The sequence below is a fragment of the Xiphophorus maculatus genome, chromosome 12 (genome assembly GCF_002775205.1).
Source record: "Xiphophorus maculatus strain JP 163 A chromosome 12, X_maculatus-5.0-male, whole genome shotgun sequence".
In the NCBI taxonomy this organism is placed as follows: domain Eukaryota; kingdom Metazoa; phylum Chordata; class Actinopteri; order Cyprinodontiformes; family Poeciliidae; genus Xiphophorus; species Xiphophorus maculatus.
Genome location: NC_036454.1, coordinates 19,853,554 through 19,873,294, shown reverse-complemented (window position 1 = coordinate 19,873,294; position 19,741 = coordinate 19,853,554). Strand labels below are relative to the sequence as shown.

Below are 19,741 nucleotides of genomic sequence, written 5' to 3'. Positions count from 1 at the left end.
TTTTCCTCATGCTTCTTCTGGCCATAGCTTACATTTCTGTAAAAACAAAACATAGTTTTTGCATTCTTCTTAAGTATAAACAAAATGTCAAAGAAATTGATTTGCGTGACTGCTGAACATAGGCACTGGCGTGTTCAGATAATGGATGGATGAATGGATGGCTTGAATTGTGTTTGAGCCAAAGTAATATAAGCATTGCTTTTCAATTGGTGTGTTTTTTTTCTTATAATATCAAATATTTTGATCATTAATGAATAAGAAAGTATTCAGTTCACTTCATTCAGTTTCAAGTATTCAGTTTGGAAACTGGATTTGTAGAACACTACTAGAAAAATATGACCAAATGATATTTGTTGAATATATTTTACTGAAATTGAACTATAAACTCAATTTATTTCACTGCTCTGAAGTACACATTGTTACACCTAGTATAAAGTTCTCAAATTAGGCTGCAAATGCAAACATTTGTTTTGGATTTCATTGTATAAAAGGACTGTTGTTCTGTCTGGAGCTTCTATTTTGCAAGATTGTTCATGTTTTATCTGGCGCTGCAGCTCAGTGGTTCTGGATGAATGCATCAAATAACACAGTTTAGAGATAAGAACATTAGCTTCTGACATCTGGCATGTCCAGTACAACAAAACCTGAGAAAAAAAGCCTTTTTCTGTGTAAAATGCAGTTTCCTTTTATTACCCAATTGATAATGAAAATGTTGCCATATATAATGGTGTGGAAATTAGAACTTTCTTTAGATAGGTTGGAGGTTTGAAAATGTTTTCGGAAATGGTGAAAAACATTAAAATGCAGACAATAAACAATTTGTTAAGACAAAATGAAAACAACTGAGACTGAAGTAAATCCTATAAATAGAACCACAAACTGGGAATGAACTACATTGAGCTTTTTCGTCTCATTTTATAAAAACCTTAAAAATTAAGTATAACTTAAGAATATTCTTAAATACCTTCAACTCCTTTTCAGTCTTTTGTTTTAATGTGATTTTTAGACCACTGTCTTTAATAATCCGTCATATTGTTTATTCATTAAAGCAGCAGACAGATAGTTGTATTTAAAACTGTTGACTTAGACATGATTCTATTCTCTATCTAGCGAGAAGGTATATTTCTTCTAAAATATACATCATTATTTTAAAAACTTCTTCAGCAATTTACTTTTTTAGTGTTGTCTTGGGTTACAAATTAAACACATTAGTTTCTCTGGTCACAGATGGTTATGTTCAAAGATAAGACTGTAAGACATTTCTGAAAAAAAAAAAAAGAAAGAAAGAAAGACCACTACAAAAGTGCCCAACTGATTTAGGATCTCAGAGAGATGAGATCATTTTTCACTTCCTTAAGCTTTCTAAATCTATGACCTAGTTACATATTCATGAATCCAAACTGCACCTTTGAGTCCCACACTGCTCAAGGTATGTTTTAGAGGATTAAAAGTCTTTTGCAGCCATAGGCAAATTTGGAAATCATTACAGATTTATTCAGAAGTGACTGAAAGTTCACTTCATTCCCATCCCTCCCCATTTAAATCACTGCTGTCATTTCATGCTCTTATCTATGCTGATAACAACACAGTGAAAGTATGTGTAATGGAGTTGGGTTCAAGTTCTGTCACCGTGGTTATTTGAATGAGAGTTACTTCACATGGCTATTATTGAGGACAGTTGACCATTGGCACTCTTGATACTTGAATTAAATGAAATTAGTTAGCTTGATGAAGAACATCTGTTAAAGATGCTAAATTCCCTTTTTCATTTCAGTCTTGGTATTTGCAGTCATTGCAGATGTATATGAGATCAGCTGGTGTGAATCAGACATAAACAAAGGCTGCTAGAATTACTTCTTTCTGCATTGAAAAGAGCATAAAACACAGTGTTTTTTTTCTATAAATGCTGGAACAGTTTCATTTTTTTTCTCACAAACCAAACTGTTTATACATTGCATCAACAACATTAACTTCAAATGCAAAGCATTTATGAATAATAAATGGCAAATTCCAGGATCTGCTTTAGATATTGTTGATATAAACTCAGTCTGACAGACCACCCTAAGTTATTCTCGACAGATTTTTATTCTTTAACCAAACTCATTAAAATAAAAAAACATGTTATCTCCCAAAGTTTTTTTTAATTTTATTTGATTTACAAAAGAGAAGTAGCCAGTGTCAGTCTATTGGAAAAAAAAAAACTTTAATGATGTGTATCATAATTGTTGGTCTCAAGATTTAAAAATTGTACCTAAAGAAATTGCTTTGTTGACTGATAGATTATTGTGTATAAGGCTGCCAGAGTCAAGGTTGTGTGTTTGTAAACCTGGGAACAGGTGGCAACATCAAGAATTGGGGCTGTTTTGCCAGAAGGAACTGGTTTATTTCATAAAAGTAGATGGCATCATTAAGGAAGAACATTAAGTGGAAATATAGATGTCTAAAGACATCAGCTAGGAAGTTAAAGCTCAGTATAAAATGGGTCTCTCAAATGGACAGTAAACATACCCATACAGCCAAAGTGGTAACAAAGTGGCTTAAAGACAGCTAAGTAATTTTTTTAGCATGAGCATCACAAAGTTGATCCTACTGAAAATTTGTGGGCAGATCTGAAATGTGTATGCAAGTGAGAGTGACAGCCTTCGAACCTGACTCAGCTACACCAATTCTGACAGGAGAAATGATCCAAATTTCCAGCAAATTATCGTGAAAATCTTGTGGAAGGACACCTAAAACCTTTGACCCAAGTCATACATTTAAAGGCCAAATACTGTATATGTAAACTTGTGATCTTGAAAACATTAATAAATAAATCTCTTAAATATTTTTTCTCTCTAAATTGTGGCATGTTGCAAATAGAAATAATTTTGGTAAATCTAAATGACCTAAGTTCGATAAGTTTGATCTGATTTATCTTGAAACAGTGAGAAAAAATTGTGTATTTTTATTCAGCGCATGTAAACTTCTAGTTTCAACAGTATATTTAATTTTTTCTACTTTGATAGGTGAGTGAACTGATATGATGGACTGATTGATATGTTTGTTGTTCTATCACAGTTTCTTTTATTATTATTATAAGATGCTCAACAGTAGGTTGAACTTGGGCTCTGCCAACCCTGCTGGTTTCACGGTTCTTGGTTTGAATATCACCAGAAAAGACTAAACTCCCAGATGATTGTGTAAAATGAAGGGCAGCTGCTAGGCCAGCTTGTCAATTTAAGTTTGTATCAGCTGAACTGAGGAAAATAGACAGGACAGAAATTGAAGTGACAAATCCCTTAGATTTCCTTTTGAAGTAGTACACATGGGTGAACAGAACAGATGCAGGTGTTAAAACTTGGATTAAACATGTTGCATTAAAATTCAATCAAGGCGTCATTTGGTGATTTAGTTAAAAGATAGCACTGTATTTGTATGAAGGTCTCCACAAATCAAGCAACACTAAGGAAAGTCAGATGGTTTTATGCATTTTATTTTAATCTGCGTAAAGCCCATTATGTCTGATTATCTGTGCTAATAAATTAAAGGAATATGCTTTTGTGTTTCTTGTCTTTCCTCTCTTCTAGATATCAATGAATGTGAAAAGGATCCTTGTAAGAATGGGGGGATTTGCACTGATCAGGTTGCTAACTACTCTTGTGAATGCCCAGGAGAGTATATGGGAAGGAATTGTCAATACAGTAAGTGATGTTTTCTTTTCACTTCTTTAGAATTGCAAGTTTGTTAATGAAATCAGTTTTCTGTCTTTAGCAAAGCCATCTACTGTATATTGCACATCAATTGATGGTGCTTCTACAAGATGCCCATTATTTAATGAAGCTAAGTTCATACATTTCTGCTTACCTTCCTATTAAAGGTGTAGGCTGTGAGACAGAAAAAAATAATTAACTGTGTTCATCTTCACTTTTTCCCCATTTATTTTTGTACAGGTTTCTCTTCTCTCTCATTTTATCCATCTCTGTCATGTAGAGGATTTGTGTGTCTCTATCTAGCAACAACACAAGTGCTGAACACAGCAACCACAGCGGCTCTCACGCAGATTACTTTTGGGCTGCAAAAATATGGATGTGGAGCTTGTGATTTTTGATTTTCTCTTGCACCTAAGACATGTCAAAGAAATTTCATTATATGAACTCAATAGCAGTTTGGGGCGTATTCTGAAACTTTAAATCCTGACATCCTACAAAATGTCATTTTTTCTGAAGTTAAGGTCTCATGAATCAATCTTAAAATGTGGTTAGCAAAAACATGCTGTGTAATTAAAAGCTAAACATTTGGTTTGTGAATGAACTATTTACATGTCAAAATTCTGCTTCTGCAAGTAAACCAAATCAAACCTTTGAGAACTCAGGCAATGTGTTAAAAAATATATTTGTTTTTCTTTCCCAGACACAGTTTTGTCTGTTCCCACAATCGTGTGCTGCATCACTATCACATAACCAAACAAATACCACATGACCAACCTCCTCCACTCTCCCTCCAGAAACAAATTTCATCTAGATAGAAATAAATTTCAGTATTTATCGGACTGATGCCTGTATGTTAAAAAATGAGTAATATTGGTGGATAATGTTTATGCTGATATATACATCCATTCCTCTAATGTTTGAGGGAAATGACTACTTTTTGAGCTGACTTTAAAAAAATGAAGGAAGGGAGCAGAAAACCAGTTTTCACCTGAAATGAATCAAAATACTTTGAGAAGCTTGATTGTGTTAATGATTAAAATTACATATGACGTTCCACTTAAGTTTACAGTACACAGAGGGATTCAGCATTTTACCCTCAAATTAGAGGTGGAGTGGGATTATTATAGTTTACTTGGGATTTGTGTTTAAACACATTAGATTTGACATAAAACAATGACCAGAAGGTGAAAATGCAGAATCTCAGCTGTAATTAGAAGGGGTTTACACCTTTGGAAGATGAAGTGTACAGGAAGGATATCTCACTTATAAGTATCCCAGAGGGCTAATGTAACTGGGTCCAAAAGTCCTTCATTCTCTTGCTAATATAAATATCAACAACTCTTAATAACCCTGAAGCTAGAAGTCTGTATGTAAATGTATTCTCTTTGTGCTTCTTTGATTTAAAATTTGGTGCTGCAGGATAGCCAGATTTGTGTTACTCGTCCGTGTTTTCTCTCTGTAATATTCAAATGCTACTTGATGTTGTTAAACAATAATATTAAAAAGGAGTAGCTGTATGTGTTGATAAACTCTCTTTAAATGGTCTTTTCCAAAATTGTTTAAACATCTGCTTTGAGGTCGCTTTTTGACAGAAGCACCAAAAAGCAAAATGAACAATTGCTTTGAGCTCAAAGCAATTGTTCATTTTAAGCTTTGCTTTATGTTGGTGTCAACAACAGTAAAGAGTCAATATAAAATATCATGCCAATTTAAAACAAGTACATATTTAACTGCATAGCCATTTTAAAACATATTATACTTTAAAAAAATATTGTCTAATTGCAAGTGTAATCAGTCCAAAATATGTTTTCTTGATAGAATTTTGCTACCAAAGTTTGGTAGCCATTATCAGTTATGCCTAGTTCACATGGCAAGATTTTTATGCTGATTTTTGTCCCAGTTTTTCCCTTCTGGCCCAGTTATCGGGATGACTCTTAAGATGATCTTAAGAGATTTTCATGTCATGTGTGGTGTGCTAAGAGTGATCTGGTCCACTCGGATGGACATCATGACTGCTCCAATCTAAAATTTGGGATTTTCAACATGTTGGATTGTCTTGGCTTGGCATGTGTATGGTGTTCCTCCAAGAACAAACAAAAAAGTAGCTTGTTGAATGTGACGTTTAGTCAATCAGAAAGCAAGGTGACAAAACAGAGGGGAATCCAAAATACAGAAGACACAACACCACCAGAAAGCCAGTTGTAAAAGTCTGATCTATTGATTTTTCTCTATTAAAAATAGTTCACAAGCTATCACATTTGCTTCTTCCCAGTTGGCCATGTTTGTGAACTCTGAACACTTATTTGGTATCGAGAGTTTTTGTGAAATTTCCCGTCTGACCTTTGAATGTTGGTGAATGAAATTGGTTTGTGTGGCTTGTTGCTCGTGCTGTGTGGCTATACACCACACACTATAAGACCAAAACTGCTATACTTAAGTCATTTTATCGTTATGTATGTGGTCTCATAGATTTTGAAGATTGAGCATAGGGTCAATTTTAAATTCACTTCCTGTGAACCAGCCATCAGCAGCCAAACATGCAGTTTCTGGCTGTTAAAAACTGATTATCACTATTTTACATAATGTAATCACATTTCACTAACTGAATCAACTGGTTCATATCAAGGCTACTAAAACAATAAAATCATAAATCCACGCTTGGTGTTACATGTTAAAGTCTGTATGATAGGAAGCCTCTGAAATCAGTAATCAGCAAAGCAGACAAAATGTTGTACTTGTGCTTCTTTATTAATAAGTTTATTCATTGTGGAGCTGTATGTGTAAGCTGAAATATTTTGAAAAATCACTTCGGGACTCTATCCACAGAGAGGAAATAATATCAGCTTTGTTTCATGATTTATTACAGCCATGTGCAGAATACCATTTACTGGATGACCACGTCACACAAATGTGTTTATTCACTAGAAAGAAGGTTATTAAAACAAGCCTTGGATAGAGTTCTGCTACTGCACACCATTTGATGTTTGCATGTTTAGGCTCACTGGTCACTTTATTAGGTACTCCTCTTTAATTGCACAACACAAATAGAAAATCAACCAATCACATGTGAAAAGTAAAATGCATTTAGCCATTTAGATGTTGTGAAGACGACTTACTGAGGTTCAAGCTGAGCAGTTGAATAGGGACTTAAATTACTTTGTCTTAGTTGCTGGTGCCAGATGACCTGGTCTGAGTAATTTGAAAATTGCAGATCTGCTTATGAATGGTGCAAAATGAAAAAAATATCCAGTGTGCAGCAGTTGGGTGTATTAAAATGCCTTCTTGATGCCAGCGGTCAAATGAAAACAGCCAGATTGCCTTGAGATGATAAGGTGGCAACAGTAGCTTTAATAACAACTTGTTGCAACCAAGCATATCTGAATGTATAACATGCCAAACCTTGAAGCAAATTGGCTACAGCTGCAGCAGTATGCCAAGTGAAACTCCTTACAGTTTGAAATAGGAAACAAAGGCTACAATTCAAACAGATTCACCATGATTGGACATTACCAGCCATATATATATAACATGTGAAATCTTCTTGGTGGTCAGGATAACAGACCAAAAGTTGGTTTATGTAAAGTGAGTTATTTGTCTCTTTTTCTTCCTACCCAAAGATGGGAAGTAAAATGTGATTATTAATCATAATTGAGCTTGAGGAGGACATGATTGTGAGGGGTTGTTGTGTTTTACAATGCTTTTGTGCTTAATATGTTTATGTGAGTGGAGTCAAACAGTTGTTTATATCTGTGTAACACATTGGTATCTATTTATACATTGACCAGTCTGGACAGCTTTTGCTTTTTCTGGGGTTCATAATTTGTTTTTTTGCCACCAAAAATCAGTGCAAAAGTTCCTTTGTCTTCTTTTTTTTTCTTTTTATTTAATTTATTTGTGGCCCATTAAGGTGTAAAACAAACTTAATTTTGTAAATTTTCTCTAATCAAAATGTGCATTTAGTAATAATATAATAAAATGTGTGTAAATCAAATCCTAGATGAATAGATTTAGATAGCGTCTACCGTGCTTTGATATGATAAAGATTTATAACACTGACCTTTTGAGATTCACTCTCAGGCATAGGAATGTTGAGGTGTCAGATAAAATTAGACTTGTGAGGAAAATGTATGTAGGTGGAGGGGATCAGGTGTGACTGTGTAACAAAGCAGTTTTTCTTTCTGCATATCCAGAAAAATGTTGTTAATATAACTGATAAGCATGTTTCCCAGATATGTGAGAGCCAAGGATTGGTTGTGTTCCAGCCTTAGGATGTTCCCTTTTTGCATCCAAGAAAAACACAATGTCATTAAAATGTTCTGCCTTTAAAAAAGCAGGATCTTCTTGTGAGGGTTGTTTGTTTGGTTTATCCTTTCTGGAAAAGATGAAGACTGTTTTAACTGATTGAATATCTGATATATGCATCTGATACAAACACATGTCTTCTTCTCTGATTTGTTCCATAGGCCCACCACTGTGTGTGGGCAATGGTTTATGCAAATAGTGCATTTTTACACTCTATACTTCTTTGTTGGTGACGTTGTCACTGTTGCTTGTCATATTGTGACAGAGATCGGTGTTTTAGTAAAGATCTCTGAGCTAATAAAAATGAAAAGTAAAAAGTAGCATCAGGTCTTTTAGCTGCCAAGACAAACCACTGTTAGATATGCAAGAAACAAAGTATAATCATAAAATAATCGCTTACAACTGTCCTACATTATCTTGAATCTAATGACTCAATCTAGCATCTAATGAAAACTGTCTTTCTATATAATTTTGCAGAAATAACATGTGATTGAAGAATATTAATATATAGTTGTGAGTTTACTTTAGAAAAGGAAGATAGCTTATCCTTTGGTAGGGCCTCTGACTAATAACCTTAGGGCATGCAACTTTTTATTTTCCTATTTTGCTATTTTGTTAAAAAAATTTTAAGTGACTGTCAATTGCCTATCAGATTTGAAAACTTAACAGCACATAAATATATATTTTTCCTTTTCCCCAACCTCATTTGTCACCTGTTGAAGCCCCGCTATATGGCTGACATCTGTTTCATCTGTTTATCATTCTTTCCCTTATCAACTCTTACTGCTGCATGCTCATTAGTATTGTTATGTTGGCATTAATTTCAGTTGGGTAGTAATTTGTTAGGGTCTAGGCAGAGCTTGTGGGAGATGGATTCAGCTGTCACTGCACGCCAGTGTTGGTGTTAGCGATGTGAGCTACCGTGAGGCTGATATATGCTTAGAGGGCAGCAGGGCAAGGCCCGGGGGCCAGCTGCCTCTGCTGCACTGACGAACGACTGGCAGGCAGCTCGTTAAGACTGGCCCATCATTGCCACAAGGTGAAAAGGAATGTCGCTTTGCAGTGGTGTCTTGTCACAACATCCACATATTATATCCCATGAGAGTGCTACCAAAGAGGTATCTAGGCAAATATTACATTACAGTGACACAGCATAACATAAGTCCAATATGTCAGCCTGCACAGAAAAAACGACCCTTGTTTTTCACCTGCAGAATTTCAAATTTAGGTTGTTAGCATATTAAGAACTACCACAGCCAATGAGAGCAAGCCTATTGGAGGCACACACTTAAAGTCAATCAAATTGGAAATACCTACTTAAACTTGTTTCACGTGATCCCAAACGTTGCACTATGCAGTACAGTTAAAAATCCTTCATGTCTCTAAACAATTCTTCACATTTTATCACATAGGGCCACACACATATTTGTTTAATTTTTTTTGTGATGGACCAAAATAAAATAGCACATACATATATAAAAGGATCAAGTAACATGTGTATCACATATGTAATCTGATTCCTCCAAATTGAATCTATTGAATCACTGTCAGAAAATTAAATAAATAAAAGTATCCTGAATGTCATCATTGGTGTATGAGTTAGAACTCAATCACAAAACTCTAATGGACCATGTAATGCTTAAAAAGTGCATTGAAATATGAAGAAGTTTTTTTGTTTTGCAACTTGGACTAACTTAACTTTCATAAAAAATGTTTGAGAATAGTCTATTACAAAATGCTTGCAAATAATTTTCAGGCAGTTTTTGAAAGACAAATTATAACTAGTTCCAATAATTCTGGGTTATCTTTCTATTGAACTGATAACTTTGGAAAACTTTGAACGGTTTCAAGAATATTAAATTGGAAGGAAATTTGCTTAGGCAGCTCCCTTAAGGCCTCTTTGCACTACAGGGCGTGGTTGCGGTCGCCCCGTCCCTATGTTACTCTGGCTCTGGTTGTGTTTGCATTGAGGAAAGCGAGCAGAGATCATCATATTTTTAAAAAATTTGCAACGGGGGTAGGAGTTCATGCTGTAATTGATGAGTTCCCTGCTTCATATATCTCAGTTGTTGTTTCCTTGAGCAAGACACTTCACCAGTCTTGCCTGCTGGTGGTGGTCAGACTACCCAGTCGCGCCAGTTCATGGTGACCTTGCTTCTGTCAGACTGCCCCAGGGTAACTGTGGCTGCAATCCAGGAGCTTGCCACCATCAGCATGTGAATAGGAATAGTGTGAAGCACCCTCATTGTCCTGCCCAGCTCCAATAATTGCTCATCAGCAAGGATACTGAGGAAAACATTACCTCAGCATTACCCTTCGACTAAATCAATAATAATAATAATAATATTAATAAAATTCTCATCTGAGTATCATTTCTGAGCTGGACTTGGGACTGGTGCAGCTGAACCACTGCTGTGGCTTTCTCCCACTGAAGCAAGGGATTGCCAGATCAGGAAACCCAGAATCTTGCAGACTTGAAGATCATTTGAATTAGGTTCCCTGATTTCAAAATTCTGGCCAAATGGTCCTTGTAAATCCAGTCTTCTTTGTGGCACAGAGCACCTCTAGATAAACATCCAAATTACGTACAAGTGGTTTGCACAATTCAAGTCCTCTTCTATTTGTTCTATAGGCCCTTTTGATAGAGTATACATTCACATTTGAGATTGTGACATTAGGATGTTTCTCATGCTGCAAAGTTATGCATAAGGTATTTAAGTGATGCATTCTTATTGTCATGGGAGAGAATAATGTTTCTCAGTTTTCCAGTGCACTTTTCCTAATTACTAGCAGTCTTGAACCTATGTTGACTCATGTAGATCTGGAAACGTGTTGATATATATTGTTATTACAATTGCAATTTTCTGTAAAATAATTTTATGCTCAAATAAATATATGCACTGTTAGAATTAATACTTCAGTCTTCAAACACACCATTAGGCTTCCTAACTGAGAGCCAGCTTGCTCATTATTGTTGAAAAATGGTAGATATATATTTAATGGGGGAAAAATAAATGTAAACTAATTTGTGCTTTATTTTGGCTCTTTAGAGTAAAGATGTTTGACATTTAATTGAGGAAATGTAATGTATCATGAGTCAGAATTTGTTGGAATTCACACTAACATATCATTAGTATGACTATTGTGCAGGCTTATTTATGACAAAAGAGCTTTGAAAGATCCTACAAAGATATTAATCTTTCCAAGCCTTTAATTGCAATAGAGATAGCATGTACAAAAATAAAAGCTTCTTATACTCAGACTTTTGAAGAGGTTCAAATTAAGTTGATTTATCTGATATTGAAAGATCAGCTGGCTCTCAGAGCTCCAGCAGGAAGCCTGTGTATCCACCTACACCAGTCTGGAAGCAGTGAGTCACATAGAATGAACCACTGAAGCAAGATTGATTTGCCATGCTGGAATGCATGAACACATCTCTCAACTGTGTGTACACACACCCCTACACGCGCACACGCTTACTCTTGTTATATTTCCCTATCTTTGCAGGGGCTTTTCATTGACTTCCATTTATTTTTACAGTCTAACCCTGGCTGTTACCCTAACCCTATCCATCATCAGTACATATCAAACCCTAAACCTAACCTAAACTCAGTTCATACTTTAGTCATGAACTTCACCCATAACCCATAAACAGTACTTCTTTTAGGGCCTTAGCTTTGGGCTCCATGAGCAGCCGTATTTATTGGAAAAATGGTCTTACAAAGTATCAAATACAGGGCCACACACTATATACATTTGGATATTCTCTTACGTCTCCTACAGTCTATAGTGGACACTCCCTTGACTCTCTTCAGACATTACTCAGTGTCTCCCAAGACTTCTGTTGACTAAGACCCTACAGTCTTAGCAGCTGGATAAGTTGTGCTGCGGTTGTTTTCATTGTTCCATTCTTTCCTCACTCTAGACTTTCCTGCATGGGTAAAGCTCCCTTACAGCTCTCTATGCTGCCAGTTTCATTGTCTGCTGGTGTGTGTGCATGTTCCCTTTGTGTGTGAGCACAGAGTCTGAAATTCTGTAGGAGTTTTGTTTTAATAGTGAAAGGCCCATCATAGCTTTCCAGTGGCTACAGCTTCAGGCATCCCCTTAAGGCTGTTTTGCATGGACACAGTTCATTTGCAGTTTTCACTTCAGTCTGTTTGTTCCACCTGGGCTCTGACTAAAGTCTGACTATGACATGCCTACACTCTTTTTGGGAACTTTGAAGTTAATTAAGTCTTCTCCGTCTTTGTAGCTTAGAGCAGATTTGTTTAAGTTGGTAGGCAGAAAAACACTAGCAGACAGTAGTCAAATAAGTTAAATATGCTATATTTAGAGACAACACACTTCACAAAAACATATATTACCAAAACTCAGTATTCTTATGACTTTTTATTGATTGCTTGAGACCCATTATTCAGATTTCCAAAGTCAGGAATAATTTGGGGAGCATGCCATCTACTGCTCATCCCAGCCTGTTTACTTAAGTCCTAAGTCAGAACAGTCATCTAGCAATCCCATTTAGCCCCCAATGCTTCCCCAACCTTCTTGAAGATATAATTAATTTTCCCGTAAGACTGTTGGTGGTGAACTTTGGGTTTTCATCAGCTGTAACTCATAATCATCAAAAGGAACATAAATTAAATCTTCCAATATTGCAATATAAACTTTTAATTTATATTGCAATGTGTTGATATGCATGCATTCATTCTTGAACAAAGTTCAGCTGTATAAATTGAACTGAATTAAGTTTGTTTTTTTTAGGTTCATTTTCAGTTTCCTTTCCATGACTTTTAGCTGTCAGTGAGAACTAAATGTAGGAAATACTGAAACAGTGCAAGTATTGCCAAAGAACATGATCTAGGAAAAAAACAATAAATACCAGTACCCTTCTTCAGTCTGACTGAACTGAATTATTCCACCAACGATAGTCAAAGTATATGAGCTATTTCAATGGAAAGCACCAGTAGCGTTTATTTGTTGTGGATGTCTTTTACACTTGATTTACCTTAAACATAGTCTACATTTCAGGAGAGAACTGACATTATTGCTGAGAATGCAGTATATAACGTTTTTATTTGAAAAAATCTCTTCCCATAATTCTTTGCGTTTATGACAACTATTTACATGACTTATGGTCTAATTAAAACTTAAGCATCTGTCGCAAATAATATGCCTAAGCCCCGGTAAAGCTGGGACGCTGTTTATGGTGGGAGCTACTGTATTTTGTCAGCTATAAGAAGCAAAAAGATGCCAGGCTTTTCCTTAGCTTAAAGGCTTTGAATTAGAATGTGCTGAATGTAAATGCAGTGTATTACCAATTATGGGTGAAAAAGTAAAATATCTTAAATGAAGCTTTTTATGATGAGGCACTGAAGGGAACAATTTTATTACAGCAGTTATTTCAGGTTGGAAGATTCTTAACAACTAAAGTGATGCCTTATATACTTTTATGCCAATGAGCTAAACTGAACCAAAACTTCCACCAAAGCTGAAATTTAAGAGCTCTTCTAGTATGATGTCTTATTGATGTTTTTAAAGTTATTTTGTAACCTTTAAGATTAAACTGTATGGTTTGAAAATGGTTTATTTTGGAGGAAAAAACTGTTAACTAGTATAGATTTAGAAAATCTTCTATGTTCATGAGGGAAGCAAAAGAAAAGAAAACCTGTTTTCCAAGTGAATAATTTGTTAAACCTTTTAATCTTCTTTGTTATTAATTGTGTAAAGAATGTGCCTCCCTGACTCTGTCTCATACCTAAGTGTCTTCAAATTAACCTTACCAAGTTGCCGTTTTTATTTTACTGCAGGCATGTTTAATGAAATGCATAGCATGCTCAGACAGCCAGGAATAAGGGTGAAAACACAACCGGCTGTTCTCTTACTTAAAGATTCTTGTCTCTTTTCTTTCTCACTTGAATGCTGTGAATGGTAAGATGCTTAACATTGTACAAATAAGAAGGAAAGAGTTGGGCAGCCTTAGCCACATTTCCTGTGGAGAATAACAATAAGGACTTTGTTCTAGATGGAAAAACAATATGGAAAATCTTTCAAATAGTTTTGTAAAATGTGAACAGACAACTTTCATTGTTTACAGTTTTGGCTTTTCAGGACTTTGCTATATTTAAAATAGTGGGAAGTTTCTTGTTTTGAGGTAAACCTACATTTATTAACACAGATAAATAAACAAAAGCCCCTCTTGTGGATGTCAAAGGCAAAAGCCCGTCATATAGGCGCTAACTCCGTTTTGCAGCTTTCAGATATGTGCTGTTTTAGTGAAGTTATCGGTTCCGTTTTGAAGAGCTGGCATTCCACACAAGTATGGGGAAGACTGCTGACTTAACACTTGCTGAGTATACTTCCCACTTAAAGGAAAAGCCACAAATGGTAACTGCTGAAGAAGCTGGCAGCTCAAATAGTGCTATGGGAAGTTGAATGGAAGAAAAAAGTGTGGCAGAAAAATGTGTAGAAGCCAGAGTGATAACCACCGCCCTAAAAGGACTGTGAAGCAAAGGCCAGTCAAGATTTTGGGAAGCTTCAAATAACCAGGACCACAGTTGGAGTCAACACCGACGTATAGGACATGGGTTATTCTGTAACTGTTCAAGTCCTTGTGTTAAGCCATTCTTGAATCAAAAGTATCAATGTGTAATTTAATGTTCATGATGTCACAGTGGATCGTTGATTGGCAACTTTGATCTAAATCCAGTCTATGGGATTTTATCAGAAGATGAAAATGAGAAATAGCAAAACCAACAGTGTGAATGAGCCACCTAATTCATGCAAAATGACATGGACATATTCTTTAGCCGATCGACTTTTCTGTCTGAATTCTTGTTCTTTTGGTGTTGTGAAATATTAAAAATAGAGGTGGTAGATGTTATGATCTTAGTTTGTGATAAGAATTAGAAAATGTTAAGACAAAGCAAAGACATTATGAGATAATGAATAAGCAACATTTCATATGTGCATTACAGTTCCATGTTCTTGCTCAGACGCAAGTTTTGTTTATCTTCTTTTTCTTCAGCTACAAACAAAAGATGGAACTGGGATAATGGCTACTGGTTTCAATAAATACCACGATTGTAGTATAATACTATTACAACTGAAAATTAAATGATTATTTAATTATATTTAGTACTTTTATTTTTTTTTTATCAAGTTCATTCCTGCAGCATATTCAAGCAGAAGGCTAAAGAATAAAGAAACACAAGAGTGCTCAAACCCCCAGATACCACCAAGTGCTATCTGAAGCATAAATAGGCTTCTGTCTGGATGTTTGCACTCTTCAAAATTGTCTGGTTTGCCTGTTTAATTGGTTATAAGACTGTCAGATTTATTGTGTCTGAAGGTGTGATTGCTCTCAGCAGGGCAGCCAGAATAAAAATCACAAGAATTTATGTTTTATTTATAGAGTCAATATGGCAAAACCTTTGCAATCAAACACTTATCCACACAGAAACGTTCTAAATGTCAAATAGCATAAAGCTAATTTAAACATCTTACAGTAACCTCCTTGCTAAAAAAGAAGAAAAAAAAACAGTCTAAATGCAGATATATGTATGTGTGGTCTGCTGTAATTTTTCCCTGACTTGAAGGATTTAATATGGAAGACATTGTAAGTTTATTATGTTGGTGAAAGATAATGAAATTATGAATGAAATTCATATGAAATTCATAAAGTAATAATTTTCACAAAATTATCTAAATTATTGCTACTGCCTACAAGAGCCTCCCATAATAATAGTGACATTGATGATTAATTGGTAAATGAGATTAATACAATAAAGATGATGAAATACTTTGATGCAGTTGCATATTAGAAGGTAACATGTTGCTAAAAGTCAGAGGACAGTTTGAAACACAAACTACTTTTTGTGTTGAAAGCGACATTTCTTTAATGTTCTGCTTGACATATGTAGCAGAAATTAATATGAGTAGAAATTCTCCTTGCACTAAGAGACGGTGTCTTATGTTTCTTTTTGTCCTTAAGAGCTATGTGTTTATGTGGGAAAACCATGATAAAATTGTGATTGTGACTTTACTGCAGAAAATTATGATGTGATATTTTTTAGAATGTCCACTGTTAATTCAAATTTTCTAAAAAGAAAATGGGAGTTTTCATTAGCTGTAAGCCATATTAAATAAATACCCATAATAGACACTTGGAATGCATCCCTCTGAATGTAATGAATCTATTTAATATGTGAACATCACTTTTCGTCGTGAGATGCTGAAAGAAATGACCTTTTTCACAATTATCTAAGCTATTGAGACACAGGGACAAAGATTAGAGAGACAATAGTTTTAATTGTGGGTTGCACAGGCTCAGAAAAATAACAATTTGTAATTTTTCTTGGGGATAAAAGAGTGTAATAAAACATCATATGGCAGAGAAACTCAGTAATCTATCAGTAATCTTGTATTTGGAAAATCAAATGTAGTTTGCTTGCACTATTTGCAAGTTTTGAAAGCTTCATTTGTCTTTCCTACTTTCTTTTCCCAGAATGCTCTGGACCACTGGGCATGGAGGGTGGTATAATCTCCAACCAACAGATAACAGCCTCCTCCACCCACCGTGCTCTCTTTGGCTTGCAGAAGTGGTACCCATACTTTGCACGCCTCAACAAGAAGGGCCTGGTCAATGCCTGGACGGCTGCCGAGAATGACAGATGGCCATGGATCCAGGTAAAACACAGTGACAGGATGGCCAGCACGCAAAGCCAGCTTAGGGCTCGAGAAAACTACTGTAAATTAGAGCACAGGTGCAGTCTTAATTAAATACAGGCCCCTAGTTGGTTGTGTCTTTAAATAGTAAAGTTTTACTTGGATTAGAAAGTTGACTCCACACTTATAAAGACCCATAAAAAGGGCTAAATGGAGTGCAGAACAGATGCAGATGTCAGTTATGAAAGTGATTGACTTGCTCAAACACTTTGAGGTGTTCAAATAATTTTAATTAGAAAATTAAGTTTAATCTAAATTAATTCTTGACTCCAATCTCAAAAAAGCCACTACAATTTATGTGAATACTCTTATTTTCCTTGAAACAGTTGAGTTTCAACACTGAAGGCCCTGGCTCCCTGCAGTTATTACGTGAAGTACATACTGTAACTCAACGAGACCCAACCACGGAAACTGTCTGATATCTGAACTGCAAAGGATTTGTGAAAAAATATTTATATATTGTCAAATCTAATCAGGTCTTGCATGCTAATTTCAGTCTTCAATTCATAACTTTTTCAATTATGAAACCTTTAGCCAGTATGTATTGACCAAACATTTTTAGTTTTTATGTTGTAACCCGAAAATCATGTGGTATCTTTTCTTGTGAGGTGGGTGTATCGTCCCACTCCTATACAACTCACCTAAAAGTGACATTTCACAAATCTAACTTATAATTTATACCTCAAGAGCATAATATTCTGGATAATAATTAGAGCTTGGCAAGGTTTTTAAGGTTAAAACTAAGACACTCAATATAGAAATAATTCATTACACTGATATGATGAGTTCTTTTTTAAATGTGTGAAGTTTGCTCTGTAAATTAGTGGGCAAATGGTGATACAGTTGATGTTTGATCCAAGTTCTAACAGTGTAATTTTCATGTTAAAATCACAACTTTTTTGCCTTTTGTACTGCAGTGTTTCACTAACCTCCTACAGGGCTTTTATCTACAACAAGCATACAAATGTGAAAAGATATCCATATTTATTGCAAAACAAGCACTGATGTTTAAAATTCTTCTTTTTCTCTGGCTGTGTTGAAGTTAACATTCTTGATGTTCTAATAGGCAGTGCTTATTTTCAAAGCACAAAATAGATCAATAGGAGTTGCAAATAGCCTCCCTTGTTTGTGCCCTTTTCCAAGTCCAACCCTAAGATAGTTTGTGTTCACTGTATGAGACAATAGTTTAAGAGAAATCGATGAGAACATGGAGTCTATGTCTACATAAACAGTGTACAGTTATATCTTCTTTTTCTTTTTGCTAGAGACTCAATTTTTGCACACTAACTACAGAGTCATCAATACATAACTTTTTTGGTTTGTGAAGCCTTTAGTTAGTTTGTGTAAATCAAAAAATGGGGATTCTTATTTTTCTCAAAACCATTTCTAAATATCGCCTTGTCTGCATGCCGTAATCCCAAAATAATGTCGCATTTCATATTGCGAGCTGGATGTATTCTTACACCCCAATTGTAAGGGGTATAAGAGATGAAGACTAGTAAATGTGACATTTGATTTCATGCACAATATGAGTCGTGAATAACTTCTATTGTTTTTGCCTTTTTCCAATTCTGTCCAACACATTAATAGTTTACATTATTTGTATTAGAAAACAGTTTAAGAGAAATTGATAATCAACATATCAAATGTACAGTGATATATTCTTCTTTTTCTTGTTCTTAATTTTTACCATTGGTATTTGTACTATTTGTTTTACTCTTAGTAGATTAAATAGTAACATTGATTAATTGTATGCAGGGCAAAACAGGTTTATTTGATTTGCTCAATTGATATGTTACATAATTCAAAGTGCTTCGTGGAAAAATAAAGTAAGCAAGATTAATAAAATTAAATTACATATAGAAAACCCATTTCACTAACATTTAGATGTTACATAAAATGCAAACATTAAAATGTTATGTTTTCACTGCTTATTTGACATGAAGCTGTTCAGAACAAATGATCAAATCCAAAGCAGATCTTGCTGTGGTCGTATACTGTAAAAAGAGGCAAAAGTACATATTTTACAAAAGTAACAGATGAATTTAGAAAGCTCTCACACCTCTCTGTCTCTGTTGTTCAAAGTCAGAAAGTTGTTCTATCTTGTCTTTTTGAGTACGGAAAATCGTTCTTTGAAAAAATAGTTTGAAAACCTCAGCATGTCGAAAAAGCCATTGCATCACAGGTACATTCTGTACTTGATAAAGGTAAAAAAAAACAACTTTTGAAGCAAATATCACTGACGTTAATCTTTCGATTTCAAAAGCATGAAATGGACAATCAGTGAAAAATCACTAACTTACTATCACACAGCTAAAACTCACAATTTTAAAACCAAAGTATATTTGCCAATCATTTTTCAGAGTTGTGATCTCCGTCTTCATACGGTCACAGTCATAAACTCATAAATTAACTCTGACAGCAGCTGCACAATTCTCCAGACTCAGGAGTTTCTGACAGCATCACCAAAGTGACAGATTAACCAGTGTTATCCTAAGTGATTTGTGCTTGAAAAACAAATTTAGGGTTTCTCTTCATCACAAAATAAGATGCAAACTTCTTTGAATCAATCAAATAAAATTCCTGTTTTAAAGAATTGTGCATCTTGTTTTATTTTATGAAAGCATAGTTCTAACAATGAAGCAAAGATAAGGAAGTATGACTAAAATAATACATAGTGCAAAATGTTTGAGTGGGATGGCATATACAGATATTACCATTAGCAAGTCTGATCGTGCCAAAAAATAAAATAATATTTTGAGTATTATGCTAATCCAAAATTTATAATTTCATTTGTAGTAGCTGCTGCAAGATCTGGCTACAATCCCACGACCAAAATCCAATTAAATATTCATCATAAACAAATAAAACTGAAGAGTCTTAAACAGGGGAGCACTTAATGTTCTGTCCAGGTAAATATGACAGAGCAACAAAAAAGGGAGAAAAACTTAGCTTAATACAGAAAATAAGAAAAACATAAAGCTTTCTTTAAAATATAAAAATTCCCACTGCAATTTCTAGATCAA

The 19,741-nt window shown here is 34.9% G+C and overlaps 1 protein-coding gene across 1 annotated transcript in view; it reads left to right on the top strand.

Annotated features, from left to right (window-relative positions):
* edil3 (EGF like repeats and discoidin domains 3) overlaps positions 1-19,741 on the top strand; it is a 143,840-nt gene that overhangs the window by 77,400 nt on the left and 46,699 nt on the right. The window contains 2 exon segments of the mRNA XM_023344053.1: positions 3,567-3,680; positions 16,495-16,676. Coding sequence (XP_023199821.1) covers positions 3,567-3,680; positions 16,495-16,676 — 296 coding nt within the window.